The sequence below is a fragment of the Gorilla gorilla genome, chromosome 9, assembly GCF_029281585.2.
Source record: "Gorilla gorilla gorilla isolate KB3781 chromosome 9, NHGRI_mGorGor1-v2.1_pri, whole genome shotgun sequence".
Classification (NCBI taxonomy): Eukaryota; Metazoa; Chordata; class Mammalia; order Primates; family Hominidae; genus Gorilla; species Gorilla gorilla.
Genome location: NC_073233.2, coordinates 112,912,071 through 112,927,951, shown reverse-complemented (window position 1 = coordinate 112,927,951; position 15,881 = coordinate 112,912,071). Strand labels below are relative to the sequence as shown.

The 15,881-nt window shown below is 38.3% G+C and overlaps 1 protein-coding gene across 4 annotated transcripts; it reads left to right on the top strand.

Annotated features, from left to right (window-relative positions):
- Positions 1 to 6,091: 6,091 nt before the first annotated feature.
- Positions 6,092 to 15,881, top strand: LOC101136563 (caspase-1). Of its 4 annotated transcripts, none has more exons than XM_019037659.3 (10): positions 6,092 to 6,280; positions 6,913 to 7,179; positions 8,261 to 8,323; positions 10,115 to 10,230; positions 10,893 to 11,066; positions 11,496 to 11,730; positions 12,128 to 12,271; positions 14,444 to 14,553; positions 15,036 to 15,166; positions 15,789 to 15,881. In XM_019037659.3, the coding sequence occupies exons 1-9, from the start codon at positions 6,142 to 6,144 to the stop codon at positions 15,132 to 15,134; spliced, it is 1,347 nt and encodes a 448-aa protein (XP_018893204.2). In that variant the 5' UTR covers positions 6,092 to 6,141; the 3' UTR covers positions 15,135 to 15,166; positions 15,789 to 15,881. The 4 variants fall into 4 exon arrangements, with proteins under 4 accessions (XP_018893204.2, XP_055212557.2, XP_018893205.2 ...); XM_019037660.3 differs by having other exon boundaries at positions 6,126 to 6,280; positions 6,999 to 7,179; XM_063693492.1 differs by lacking the exon at positions 6,092 to 6,280 and adding an exon at positions 6,414 to 6,837 and having other exon boundaries at positions 6,999 to 7,179.

The window sequence follows — 15,881 nt, the reverse complement described above, 5'->3', positions numbered from 1 at the left end:
CCCAGTCTGTCTCTTAGAATTTATTTCCCACTGACACAAACAAGCCATTTTGTCTGCTTGTATAACCCAGATTTTCCAGTGTAGTGCCCAGTTGGAAAAAAGCACATCACATTGAGCAAGTATTGAAGTGGACTCTCGCTTCTCACCCAATTCTCCAACTTGTGTTTACCAAGAATTGGAGTCAGTTTTTTACCTGTTGTTCCTATTCATAAAATGAAATTAATGTTTATTTAACATAGTGAAATGAAGCATATGAATAATTTAGAAGCACTTTACCAAAAAGTGCATTTTAACATTACCTTGCTTCTGGGCTATAGCTTATGACTACTATAAATGAGAGGTATAGTGGCATGCTCTCTACACCAGGCATTGCATCTTAGAAGGTAAGAATGATAATGAGGCCCCTCCTATACATGGGAACACGGAGGATGGGAGATGTTAAATAACTTGGTTAAGATCTACAGCTCATAAATAGAAGTTGACCCTAGGGCTGTTAGATGCCAAAGTCCACACTGATAAGCCGGGCAGAAAGAAAGAGGCTTTTAGACAAAGAAAAAATAAAATAACATGTAATAGTTGATTAGTGCTCTAAGTTGTATTACACAAAATGTGCTGATAGTCCAAAAATACAACTAAGAAGAGTTGGATAAACTGAAAGGGTCTGTGAACTTCTAAGGCTTGGAAATGGGATGGCCAAAACCCAAGCACAGAATTTTCTGCCTTCTATGTCAGAGATTTTTATAGTACCTACTCTGTCATTTAAAATGATATTGTTTCCCAGACTTCACACTGACAGGATTTTATAACATTATGTACATTTAAAATATTACTTATAATAGAATTGTTACATTCATTTATTTTGAGATGATTTTACCTTTGTAATTCTATTTTCCAAGTACACATTTAATCAACAATTTGGTTCCTATAAATTATATCCACTCTGTCTACAATTCCCCAACCAACTTGGGTGGTTGGTAATTACAATTCAGTCACTATAAGAACAACTTCCTCTTACCAAAATTTTTACAAATTTGTGGAGTGTGTCCAGCCAGAAATCAACAAAAAAATATATATTATTACAACCACTGACCATTTTCACTTCAAAATTTTAATGTTATTTTTGTATAATTTACTTCAAAGAAAATGTACTCCTTTTAAGAATACAATTTGATAATTAATGATACATGGCTATTCTAGTATAATAACATCCCAGTGAATAGGCAAACCAATTTTGTCACCCCAGAAAGTTTTGTCATGCCCATTGTTATCAATCTCCTTCCACTTCCTCCTCAGATAAGTAGTCATTGAATTTCTATCACTGTACGTTAGTTTTTCCTAATCTAGAACTTTATATAATTGGAATCACAGGGTATGTGTTCCTTCCTATATGGCTTCTTTCACTCATAATTGAAACATATTTTTTAATCCATGTTATTGCATATATTAGTAATTTTTCCCTTTCATGACTGAATAGCATTTCAGTGTACATGTATAGCACAAATTGTTATTTTATGCTCCGGAATTGGATATTGATTTGTTTCCAGTTTTTGACATCTTCATTTTTGAGGAAACAGTGGGCCCTTGCAATCTAGTGGCTCAGTGTTTAGCTTTCCATGACATGAGACTCAAGGCTTATGGTTCTACATTCCCAGATATATGGTCTAGTCATGGCTTCTGTTTCTGGGATGTCACTCTGACATGCTTCAACTCAGTGGTTCATGGCTCTGGCTGCGGGGGAAACCCTCATGTGAAATACTTTAGTTAATAGAAAAAAAATGAATCATTTAAAAGTAAATGATGGGAAGATAAGTAATACACAGGCAATTTCTGCTTTCTTCCATGCTACAAATCCTCCCAGTGGCAAGGAGCACAAGTTTGTGCTGCCATCGGACTAAGTCATTGGCAAAGTAAAGATAAAACACCATGAGAGGTTGGGCATGGTGGCTCACATCTATAATCTCAGCACTTTGGGAGGCCGAGGTGGGCAGATTACGAGGTCAGGAGTTTGAGACCAGTCTGTTGAACATAGTGAAACCCCATCTCTAGTAAAAATACAAAAAATTAGCCAGGTGTAGTGGTGCCTATAATTCCAGCTACTTGGGAGGCTGAGGCAGGAGAATCACATGAACCCGGGAGGCGGAGATGGCGCCATTGCACTCCAATGGGGTGACAGTGTGAGACTCTGTCAAAAAATAAAAAATAAAAATAAAAAACTATGTCCTCCTACACAGTGAGTTCTAGTCAAACCCAAACACATTTAACCCTTCACCTAGAGCAAGGAAATAAAACTGGTAGCCCACATGTCAAAAGGTGGATGTTTTTCTAACTCTGGGTCTTTAATCTCCAAAAATATTAAGGTAACAAATCAGGAGAATTTTTGGTAAAGAATTTGATGAACGTAACATACCGTGTGCATTTTGCAATTAGCCCACCTTTCATCAAATAGATTTATAAAATAAATTAGCCACATTGAGTTTGTTTCTGGGATAAGCAATTGAACATGTGATTGCAAAGGAAGAGACCTTTTCTGGCCTTCCCTTGCTCCTCTGTCTAAAGTTCATGAGTCCTGCAATATTTTGTCTCCTACTTTGCTAATTTTTTTTATCATTCTCATCACTTGCTACATTTGAACAGTCTGAATATTCCAGTTACATATTACATACCAGGTGTATTAGTCTGTTCTCATGCTGCTAATAAAGACATACCCAAGACTGGGTACTTTATAAAGAAAAAAAGACGTTTAATGGGCTCATAGTTCCACATGGCTTGGGAGGCCTCACAATCATGGTGGAAGGCAAAGGAGGAGCAAGTACACATCTTCCATGGAAGCAGACAAAAAGGCATGTGCAGGTGAACTCCCCTTTATGAAGCCATCAGATCTCATGAGACTTTTTCACTATCATGAGAACAACGTGGGAAAAACCCACCTCCATGATTCAATTACCTCCCACCAGGTGCCTCCCATGACACCAGGGGATTATTACAATTTAAGGTGAGGTTTTGGTGGGGACACAGAGCCAAACTCTGTCATTCTGCCCCTGGCCTCTCCTAAATGTCATGTGCTCACATTTCAAAACCAATCCTGCCTTCCAACTGTTCCTCAAAGTCTTCACTCATTCCAGCATTAACCCAAAAGTCCAACTCCAAAGTCTTCTCTAAGACAAGGCAAGTCCCTTCCACCTATGAGCCTGTAAAATCAAAAGCAAGTTAGTTACTTCCTAGATACAACGGGGATACAGGCATTGGGTAAATACACCCATTCCAAATGGGAGAAATTGGCCAAAGGAAGGGGCTACATTCCCCATGCGAGTCCAATATCCAGTAGGGCAGCCAAATCTTAAAGCTTCAAAATGATCTTTGACTCCATGTCTCATATCTCGGTCATGCTGATGCAAGAGTTGGGGTCCCATGGCCTTGGGCAGCTCCACCCTTGTGGCTTTGCAGTGTACAGCATCCCTCCTAGCTGCTTTCATGGGTTGGCATTGAGTGCCTGACTATTCCAGGTGCATGGCGCAAGCTGTTGGTGGATCTACCATTTTAGGATCTGGAGGATGGTGGCCCTTTTCTCATGGCTCCACTAGGCAGTGCCCCAGTAAGGACTCTGTGTGGGAGCTCACACCCCACATTTCCCTTCTGCATTGCCCTAGTAGAAGTTCTTCATGAGGGTCCCACCCCTGCAGCAAACTTCTGCCTGGACATCCAAGCATTTCCATACATCCTCTGAAATCTAGGCAGAGGTTCCCAAACCTCAATTCTTGACTTCTGTGCCCCTACAGGCTCCACACCACATGGAAGCTGCCAAGGCTTGGGGCTTGCACCCTTTGAAGTCACAGCCCAAGCTATTTCTTGGCCCCTTTTAGCCATGGCTTCAGTGGCCCGGGAAGAAGGGCACTAAGCCTTTAGGCTGCATACAGCAGAAGGGCCCTGGGCTTACCTCAAGAAAACATTTTTTTCCCTCTTAGGTCTCCAGTCCTGTGATAGGAGGGGCTGCCTGGAAGGTCTCTGACATACTCTGGAGACATATTCCCCATTGTCTTGGAGATTAATGTCTTAGAGATTAACATTTGGCTCCTCGTTACTTCTGCAAATTTCTACAGTTGGCTTGAATTTCTCCTCAGAAAGTGGGTTTTGCTTTCCTAGCACATCATCTGGCTGCAAATGTTTCAAACTTTTATGCTCTGCTTCCCTTTTAAACATAAGTTCCAATTCCAAACCATATCTTTGCAAATACATAAAAATGAATGCTTTTAACAGCATCCAAATCACTTCTGGAATGCTTTGCTGCTTAGAAATTTCTTCTGCCAGATGCCCTAAATCATCTCTCTCAAGTTCAAAGTTCCACAGATCTCTAGGGCAGGGGCAAGATGCCACCACTCTCTTCACTAAAACACAGCAACAGTCACTTTTATTCCACTTCCCAACAAGTTCCTATCTTCATTCGAGATGAGCAGCATTTAGTCAAAGCCATTCAACAAGTCTCTAGAAAGTTCCAGATTCTATTTTCCTATCTTTCTCTGAGCCCTAAGAACTGTTCCAACCTCTGCATTTTACCCAGTTTCAACATCGCTTCCACATTTTTGGAGATCTTTACAGCAGCACTCCATTACTTGGTATAAATTTACTGCATTAATCATTTCTCACACTGCTAATAAAGACATACTCAAGGCTGGGTAATTATATAGAACAAAAAAGAGATTTAATAGACTCATAGTTCCACATGGCTGGGGAGGCCTCAGAATCATGGCAAAAGGCAAAAGAGGAGCAAGGACACGTCTTACATGGGTGCAGGCAAGAGGGTATGAGCAGAGGAATTCCCTTTTATAAAACCATCCGATCTCATGAGACATTCATTATCAAGAGAACAGCATGGAAAAAAAACAGCACCCATGATTCAATTACATCCCACCAGATACCTCCCATAACACATGAGGATTATTACAATTCAAGGTGAGATTTGAGTAGGGAAACAGAGACAGACCATATCACCAGCCTTCATGTTTGTCTTTCCCTCTTGAATGTGAGACCAAAGGGGAAAGGACCATGATATGTTTTGACTGAACCTCTGGCACCTAGAGCAATGTCGTCCATATATGTTTGCTAAATGAATGACTAGATGCACTGCTTGAGGATTCTAACAAAAGATAAACTTAGCTAGATAATCTGCAAATAATCATCCTTGATTATTTTTCTAACCTTAAACATTTGTATTAATTATAATAATATCACTCATTATTTGCTTACCATTTGCCAGGCTATGTTCCATGCATTTTCCACATTTTCTCTCACTTAATGCTCAAAACTGTGTAGGTACATACTATTAATAAAATTATTTCACATACAGAGGAACCAATGCATAGGGAAGTTCATTATCTTGCCAAGGAAGGGAAGTTTAAAAGGCTAAGTTCAACATTCTCATTCCAGAGCCTATGCTCTGGGCCTCTACAATGCAATTTCCCTCAAAAATAAACCCTCCAGGATGGGTGGGTGGCTCATGCCTGTAATCCTAGCAATTTGGGAGACCAAGGTGGGCACATTGCTTGAGCCTGGGAGCTGAAGACAAGCCTAGGAAACACAAGGAGACCCTGTCTTTACAAGAGATACAAATATTAGCTGGCCATGGTGGCATGTGCCAGTAATTGCAGCTACTCGGGAGGCTGAGTTGGAAGAATCATCTGAGCCTAGGAAGTGGAGGCTGCAGTGAGCCAAGGTCAAATAACTGCATTCCGGCCTGCACGACAGAATGATACCCTGTATCAGAAAAAAAAAAAAGGAAAGAAAAAAGCAATGTGAAAAGAAGGACATTAAATAAGAAAAGCTTTAATTCTGGTGAAAAATGTTTCTATTTCTTAAAGCAAAAATGTTTCACAGGGACACACATTACCCACAACTTTCCTAAGAGCTATGAGGTGGGGTCAGGGGAACAGTGGTTCACATACTCCAAAGGTTGTGTTACTTTTCTCCGTCAAGCTTTCTAATGATTGAGAAACTCTTCACTGTGTGAATTTAATTGTACACATACTTTTTCAATCCTGTCTTACTCTCCAAGCCCCATTCCCCTCCTACCCTGATCTATCCAAGGGCTGGTGAAGAAAATTTCCCACGGATACACTACCTGATGCAGGCTACAGTTCTGATTCTTTAATGGGAAGAAAAATAAAGATATGCATATGCATGCACAGTGAGTATTTCCCAATACGTGTACAGGCCCTGCCAAAAAGGAAGGCGAAGCATACTTTCAGTTTCAGTCACACAAGAAGGGAGGAGAGAAAAGCCATGGCCGGTGAGTCTTTTACTGTTCCAAGAACAGGTCCCTGGGAAGAAAGAGTTTTGGAAGGGGCTGGCTCTTCTGGAAGCCATAATTGGCATCTGTGGAAGTTTACTTGAGTAGAAGCAAGGAAAAGGGGGGAGAGGGAGGAGAGAAGGAACTAGAAGATTCTTGCAGACTTTAGAAAGGAAAGGCAAGCCCAGAAAGGAACTGAGGCTTTAGGGGAAGCCTGATGTCATTTTGCAATCTTAATTAAACTCTTACTTACATGTTGAAAGTCTGACAGAGGGTACAGAATTGGCACAGGAGGAGTACTAGCAGCAGTGGTTCCTAAATGAAATGGGCTATTTCTGCTTCATTACTTTATTAATCAGAGTTAAATAAACATGGGACATAAGAGGATGATCTCTGCTTTCCAGGGACTGATGTGGAAATGGTAAACTCAGTCTTCAGGTCACTCCATGCACATGTATGGAGACTATTGAGGGAAACAAGTAGGACAGCGATACAGTAAGAAGAGGGATTACCCAACTGTGAGGAGGGGGACATTTCACTGATGAAATCTAAATGAGGTTAGTTTCTGTTGATGACGTGAGAGGAATATGAGGCTGTTTTCACGATGTGAGAAATCCTTGTGCTCCAAACAGACAAGGTCCTGAAGGAGAAGAGAAAGCTGTTTATACGTTCCATGGGTGAAGGTACAATAAATGGCTTACTGGATGAATTATTACAGACAAGGGTGCTGAACCAGGAAGAGATGGAGAAAGTAAAACGTGAAAATGCTACAGTTATGGATAAGACCCGAGCTTTGATTGACTCCGTTATTCCGAAAGGGGCACAGGCATGCCAAATTTGCATCACATACATTTGTGAAGAAGACAGTTACCTGGCAGGGATGCTGGGACTCTCAGCAGGTAAGGGTCAGTGACTTACACTCAAGTTCACCTAGGACCTGTCTTCATGCCTAACATTTGATTTCTTTACTAGTCATGTTAATTTGAAGAAAACTTTCTTATTTCTGGCTTCAGGGCCATATTTCTGTAGCAGGGTCCCTATTGCATGTCCCTTGACTCTCCTTTGATTCTTTTCCTTCATCCTCAGTGGCACTCTTCTGATTAAAGCTCATTTCCTGTTCTGAGTATGTGGTAGCTCCTTTACTGAAGCTCTTGAGAACCATCTGAAAACCTTCATGCTGTGTTTTCCAGTGTTCCTAGCAAGGCAAAATATTTACCTGTGGATTTACTTTTGCTGAGTGCAAGGGGTCTGTAGGCACTTATGTAGTTGTAAAGTTACATGAAGCTTTAAGGTTTATAATCGAATACTTTTTATAACTTTTCTCCAAAATTTTCCTCTCCCAAAAGAATAAAATATATTTCAATGATGGCGATACACTCAGAGAACACACTGAACGTATAGAAAAGTGAAGATTTCTAATGGGCTCATTCCTCCAGTTGCCTTCTTGTACTTTCTTTGAGTAAGATCACCCAGTTGCCTGTTACCAGGCTGTGGATCATGCTGTGAGGCCTGGAAATCCTCCACTTGCAACCCTCCTCAGGCCCAATACAGGGCTCAGGAACTGAGCTGGCCAAATCTCATGACCACTTGGACCTACCACGTGGTGAGGATGAGAGTTCTGGTGGATTCCCAGTCATTGATGTCTGTGGCAATTCCTAAAGCCACTTCAGAGGGAGATGTTCTTTGAAAGCAAAAGCCTTCTGTTCTAAGGGTTAGGGAAAGCTTATGCCTGTCTAAGCAGACATCGCAGATGTTTCTGTTTTCATCTATGTGTAATAAACACGTATTTTTCTATCAATGCCTCTTTCATTTTCTACTTCCCACCACTCTCTAAATTAAAGAACATCTTGAACATTATTTAATGTCAGTCAGTCAGTCAGTGTTATGGGAGAAATTTTTAGTGGGGAGTGTTTTACAGATTGGGGTAAAGTTTTCCAGAGATGATAAGTGACTACTTCAATACCCTTTATCTTTTCATAGATCAAACATCTGGAAATTACCTTAATATGCAAGACTCTCAAGGAGTACTTTCTTCCTTTCCAGGTAATGCTGTTTTTAAAGGAAGAGCATTCTTTGACCCACATCTTCCTTGACATTAATTTTGTAGGATCAAACGTGGGTAAATGGGCTATGGAGAATTCTCATAGATTGGTCATATAATTTTCTTTTCGTAATCTATTCTGCTTTTGTAGAAACTGTTTCCACAGCTTCATTATCCACATTTATATTAAAAATTCTGAATCTGTGTCTCAAATCCTGATTACCCAAATAAGTACCAAACTTCATTATTTAAGCCTACTGAAATATTCACTCCCATCTCCCAGAGACACCTTATTCTAAACTTTCCCAGAGCTGAAAATGCCATACTTCCACACCCTGCTTCTCTTCCGGTTTTGTGTAACTTGGTTATTGGTGCCACCGCCACCAGTTGTTCAAACCAGGAACTTGAAACTCATATGGGACCCTTTCTTCTCATGCACCTCTAGCATTCAACCCATGGCCAAGTTTTATGCAGGCTTTTCTCAAATTTGGAACCGTCTCTCTATTTCTACTTCTATTATTTTATTAAAGAACCCCTATTCCCATAGTGCACTCTTAAAATAAACTTATATCTGAAAGCAATGTAGAGGCTAGGAATGCAAATTATTTATCAAGTTCAGATATTACTCTACTGAATTTATTAAGGTTGGGTATCATGAATATTTTCTTAAATGTTTCACAGGATGGGATATTCAATATATAAAGAAATACTGTATTCTCTACTATGAAAAAATAGCTCAAAAATAACCTAACTACTTCTATTTAGTTTTTTTCTATTGTTTTCACACTTCTTTATGAAGAAATCCAACATTTTATCCAACAAATGATTATTCTATAATTTTTTCCAATATATCTATTCTAATTAGTTCTTCTCCACATCAGCACATTTCATGCTGCCTTTGTTTATCTAACTGATTGTATAACCATTTTTCAAATTTGTTTTTAAAATTAAATATTATTTTTTGCCTTAATAGCTTCTAAAAGATCCTCCACACATCTGGAAAACTTATTTCTATTTTAAAACAAAGGTTACATTAATTTCTTTAACAAGGACATCACATTGTTGGATTGTGTTGAACCTGTGATGAAATAAAAGGCTCAAGGATTTTCTCACATAAACTCTGTGAAAGCATTTCCTCATGTGTCTGTGCAATGAATGTTTAGTGCTATAAATCCATCTAGTGTGTACCTTGATTTTAGCATTTATCATTATATCTTCATTCTACTTCATATATTCAATATTCCTGTCCTTTCATATGTATACATAGAAGGAAGAGATCCTGAAGGACAGGACAAAGATTCATTAAAAGATATTCCTAGTGCTTACTACCATGTATATTAAGTAAATAAATAAAAAGATAAACATGTATTTTAAAAAATATTTTAGTAGATTAAATTAAGACCTGATCCCATTAAATTTTATCCTAGGGTTTGAATATTTTGAAAAAAGTTTATATTCTAACTATTTTATCTCACACATTGTTTGTTTTCTGAGTGTTTTATCAGGTATAGGCTTTAAATTTTCCCTTTCTATGTTAGTATCTAAAATGCTTGTAGAAAGGCTGATCCTGAAATATGAAAGAAGATACTTGTAATGCATACCTGGAAATCTCTTGCTTGAAATGTGCTCCATTAGGAGCAAACTCACTCAGCTGTGTTAATGATGTAGATCAGGATTGTCCTCCTCAGAGTGCATTTCCTCTTCTGTCGCTTCATCCATAGGTGAGGCTGTAACAAACACAAAGCGGAACAAACAGGGATGCCACTGTTCATGATGTTCTTTGTCTCTTGCAGCTCCTCAGGCAGTGCAGGACAACCCAGCTATGCCCACATCCTCAGGCTCAGAAGGGAATGTCAAGCTTTGCTCCCTAGAAGAAGCTCAAAGGATATGGAAACAAAAGTCGGCAGAGGTGCCATGCTCAGAACCCAAGGATAGAGTGGGGTGAAAGAAACACTTCAGGCAGTTCTGAAATGCGTGGCTTATTCTTAGAGCCAACTTCATTGAGCAGTTCTGGAGAATCATACTTCTGCTCCCCTTACATAAAGGATTTCTATATCCTAGAATCCCAGGTTTATAGAAAGAGGTCCAAATTGGATCCACTTCCTGGGTAAATAACATCAGTGATGACAGCTATTGAATGCTTATTAAGAATGGGCATTGTTCTAAGCATTTTGCACATGATAATACATAATTTTTAACCTTAAACACAACCCATTTTAGAGATCAAGAAGCTGAGACAGGGGATTGTTAAATATTTTTCCCAAAGAAAAACAATCAGAAATTGGAACAATCAGTTTTAGAATTCAGTCATTTTTGCTTCAAAGCTTGTGCATCTTTCAAAATCCTACCTATCAAGAACAATGAAGTCAGAAGCTCAGCTGCCATCTGGGCATTTGCAATGTCCATGCATACTCTTGAAGCAGCATTCAATTCTGTTCCCCCTTTTCAATGTATGGTTCATGGGGTTTGGTATCTTGATAGGACTAAGGAAGGGGAAGCTGTCATAAACCAGCAAGGGAAATATTTAATTGGAAAGAACAAGGCTGTTCATTCAAATTGCATTTCCTACAGATTTATCCAATAATGGACAAGTCAAGCCGCACACGTCTTGCTCTCATTATCTGCAATGAAGAATTTGACAGTATTCCTAGAAGAACTGGAGCTGAGGTTGACATCACAGGCATGACAATGCTGCTACAAAATCTGGGGTACAGCGTAGATGTGAAAAAAAATCTCACTGCTTCGGTAAGTTCTATTATACAACAGAAACAATGGTTATGTCCTTCGTATAACTAAATAATATTAGAAAGCTTGGTTGTAAGACCAAGAAATGTAATCTCTTGATAATCTAAAATACAAACTTGCCATGAGAGAGTGCTGGATACTACATGGTCCTTTGTAACATAAGAGTCATTCAGCACAAGCCTGGTATAACTGAATTGGGAAATGTTTTATTGACTCAGTAATGCCACCGTCTCTCTACAAGATAACTCTGGATGACTTCCTATAACACTTTCCTTCACCTTTCTTGAAACTAAGACTAAATTTTTTTTGGCACCCCGTTGTTTGTCATGGAATTCCTTAAGAAACTTCTTAAGTATTTATTTATTGACTTTCCAAGGTACCATGATAGTTAATTACATAGTCGAAAATCAGTGATACGGTCTCTTTCAGGACATGACTACAGAGCTGAAGGCATTTGCACACCGCCCAGAGCACAAGACCTCTGACAGCACGTTCCTGGTGTTCATGTCTCATGGTATTCGGGAAGGCATTTGTGGGAAGAAACACTCTGAGCAAGTCCCAGATGTATTACAACTCAATGCAATCTTTAACATGTTGAATACCAAGAACTGCCCAAGTTTGAAGGACAAACCGAAGGTGATCATCATCCAGGCCTGCCGTGGTGGTGAGTGCTGATGCCTTTGAGAACACCAGACAATCAAATACTATCCTACTCTGTATGCATCCAAGAATTTTTGGTTTCTTTTGGTTTGTCTTTTAATGTCAAAGAACACGTACTGTCAGTATTCAAGAATGCAGCTTCTGTGAATTGAATGGCTGGTTGGTAGATATTTATTCCATATTTAAGCTTGAGATTTTGATGTTTGGAAATTTTTACAATTTGTTTGATGGTTAGAAAAGATAAACATTGTTGAAAAGATTGTAACTGAAATGCATGTGTGTATTTGCATGTGAATTAATGATAGAGCAAACACATTAATAAATATCATTGAACAGAGGCTAGGAGGAAAACATCTTCTCAGCCATTGGTAGTAGTAACAAATCAAATTGTGTCTTTCCAGGCAACCCTGGTGTGGTGTGGTTTAAAGATTCAGTAGGAGTTTCTGGAAACCTATCTTTACCAACTACAGAAGAGTTTGAGGATGATGCTATTAAGAAAGCCCACATAGAGAAGGATTTTATCGCTTTCTGCTCTTCCACACCAGGTAACAGGTTTCTACACAGGACATCTTTGTTGGGGCTATCAATACAAAAAGTGACAATAACCCACTAGAGGTGGTGATTAACAACTCAAGACCAACTCAAGCTTTGTTCCAAGTTATACACAGAATTCCCTTTATCCAAGAGATCGATTTTGCATATCTGTTCAATGCATTACTAATTAAAGAATTCATCTATGTTTCAAAATATTTTTGGAACTTTGAGCGATAGCAGAGAATTAAATGGAAGACGGTATGTGCTGTAGTACATGAGAATCTGACTCTGCATAGAAAATTCTGCCATGTTGAGATCATTCATTAGTCCAATTTGCCCAGACATCAAATATTTATAGGAGAAGAGTAAGAGCAAGGTTCCGAAAAGTAGAACAGCAAGCGAGGCACTTTGGGGCCCTAAATTAAAGTGGGTTTTACCTAGAAGCATGAAGTGTGTAAGACAGAATATATTTGAATTTTTCTAAATGTATGCTTTGGAGTAAGAATCTTGCTATTATTGACTGACCCAGACATTTAGTATTTTGTAAAACAGTTCCACTAGTTCCTCCTCGGGCTTTCCTTGAATTGCTCACTAATATGTGAATATAAATATTATTTTTCTAAGGATTTAATAAATTAATATATTTGAAATATTAGGCACGACACAAAATAAAGCACACATTAAAAAACTGTTATTATTTAAAATGTATATATTTGATAACTTAATTCAGTTACTTTTCTAAGCGAGGTTTAAATAAAAATTATTTAAATCCTTTCATTCACCACCTTTGGCAGTTTCCTGAGAGGACTTGCATTCTCTTGGTCACCTCTGGCCCAAAGGCCCTGCCTCTGCTCAAATAGTTAAGTTTTCTAAAATATTTTCTAAAATGAGATATCTTCTTTCAGAAGAAGCTTGGTTCTACATTGTGTTGAACATGACCTGATGTAGAACTCAATAATTTTTTTTTCCCAATGATCAGAAACAATGACACTACCCAAAAACACCATATATTTTCAGCCTGAGTACGTATAGCAGAGTTTAATATAAGACAGAACTGTTCGTTAGTATCCTTTGATCCCAGCCTTCCACATGACATTCGCCGCTCTCTAAGTAGCTCTTTGTAGGCCTCTGGCTTCTCAGTATCAATCTGGCTGATTTATGTGTCTTTCTTTTCTTTCACTTTCCTTACTCCTACCTTCTAGATGACTGTCAGAAACTCCAATTCAGTTATCTATAACTTCCATGTTAAACCTATCTCCACATTCTGCTGTGCCAATCCCAACCACATCATAGTGATCTCCTGAAGAAAAATAATTATCTACTTCCTTAATTTCACAAAACATTTGCAGAGATATCTGTCTCCACGATATCTTTCACTTACTTCCTTTTACTAGAACAAGTCTCAGTTAAAGGCTTCATTTAGCTGAGATAGCTGGGTTTCTAAATAGAATTTTATTATCAATATATACTTTATGACCATTATAACTGGCTAAAATGTGTCATTAAAGAATGTGTCTGTCATTATATACAGAGCTATTGCTGCTGCTTTTCTCTTATGACTTCCTTTGCATAATTTTATGCCTTCATTACTTCTGTGTCTACTATGTAATAAATTAATATTTTTCTTTAATATTTCTCTTCTTCATAAGAACTTTTTTCCTCCAATATACTGTGCTTATTTCCTTATCTACTCCTCCTAGATTTCTACTTTTGTTCTGTTTTATGATTTTTATAGTTAACTTTTTGTGTGTAAATATCTTACTGTCAATGTTATTTAATTTTGATTAATCTTTTATGAAGTACATAAATTGAGAATTTGATAATATAATTACCCCATGTAGACTGAGTATTGCATATCCTGGGTTATCTCAAACACTTGCGTGACCTCAGATACCTCTTGTCTATGGAGTTATTACCATCCCCTGTATAGCTAGCTGAGTCTATTAAATATCAGAATGCATAATTAACTTAAATCACAGTCAGTAATACCACTTTGGGAATGCACATTTAGATATTTCGTTTCCAAATCCCAATCACTCCCCTCTACCCCATTCCGCCTTTTCCTTATTTGCTACTAAATTTATGATTTCAAACATCCCTCAGCTGGAGTATAAATACTAGGGTTTCTTCTCTTTCTTCAGGCAAGAGCCAGTCTTGAGATTTGAAATGTGCTTTATCCATAGATAATGTTTCTTGGAGACATCCCACAATGGGCTCTGTTTTTATTGGAAGACTCATTGAACATATGCAAGAATATGCCTGTTCCTGTGATGTGGAGGAAATTTTCCGCAAGGTAAGACTCTAGTGGATGCTATTTTCACTCTACTTCCCTGAATGCTTGGCTATTGCAATTGGAAGCATAGAAAGCAGATCCAGACAAGTTTATCTTCCAATAATGCCCTTCTTTCCAAAAGAGTTTTGGAGTTCTTTGGAGAGTGGACAAACCCAGGAGCCTAATCCAATCTATTAAGACCCACAGCCTTGAGAAAACAATCATTTAGTTTCACCCCGCTCCTGCCCTGCAGAGACAAATGAATGGACTCTAATTTACCTGTGTCTCTCATGGCTATTAGATCCAGCAGCAGATTTAAAATGCCCTGAGGAGGGTCATTCAATGCTTACATACATATATGGTTATACTTGTTGCTGATGGAAGTACTTTTTGTTTTTGTCACTTATTTTGCTATATTTGTTGTAGTTTTTTGGCATAACTCAAGAAATTCTTGAAAAAAACTCAGCAAAAAAAAGGGCTACAGACTTTCCTTACTCTTTTAGGTTCGATTTTCATTTGAGCAGCCAGATGGTAGAGCGCAGATGCCCACCACTGAAAGAGTGACTTTGACAAGATGTTTCTACCTCTTCCCAGGACATTAAAATAAGGAAACTGTATGAATGTCTGTGGGCAGGTACATGTGTATGGTCGGGAGTGTGGGAAGGTTGAGGAAAGGGTACTGAAAGTCCATTTTAGTCAAGAACTCTAGGTCTACAGGCTGAGAATCCTTAATCCAAAAATTTGAATTTTGAAATGCTCTAAAATCCAACACTGTGTGAGCGCCCACATGATATTCAAAGGAAATGTTTATTGAAACATTTCAAATTATAGGTTTTTGGATTAGGGATGCTAAACCAGTAAGTATACTGCTGAATTCCAATATACAAAAATATCTGAAATTTGAAATACTTCTGGTAGCATGCATTTTGGATAAGGGATAATCAAGCCATATACAGAAAATACTGAAGTAATGCCTTTCTTCTGGTCAGTGCAGAGCACGTTGCTCTTCTCTCAAAGTTTTTCATTTAGACCCCTTTTGAGATTCATCTGATATTGGCCTAGAAGTGGCCGTAAGACTACGAACCCTCACTTTTGGATGTTTCTCTCCTTCACCTCAGCAGGGTATATTTAAACATAGCATGTGGTCTTTCCTTTTAAAATTGTGTATGTTCCCATTGGTGGTATAACTTTATAACTTGCATGTCTTTAACAAAATTCTTTCCTATGTTTTTTTAAATTATTTCTTTTTCTCATAGGAAGTGAAGAGATCCTTCTGTAAAGGTTTTTGGAATCATGTCTGCTGAATGATAAACTTTTTTGAAATAATAAATCTGGTAGAAAAATGAAAA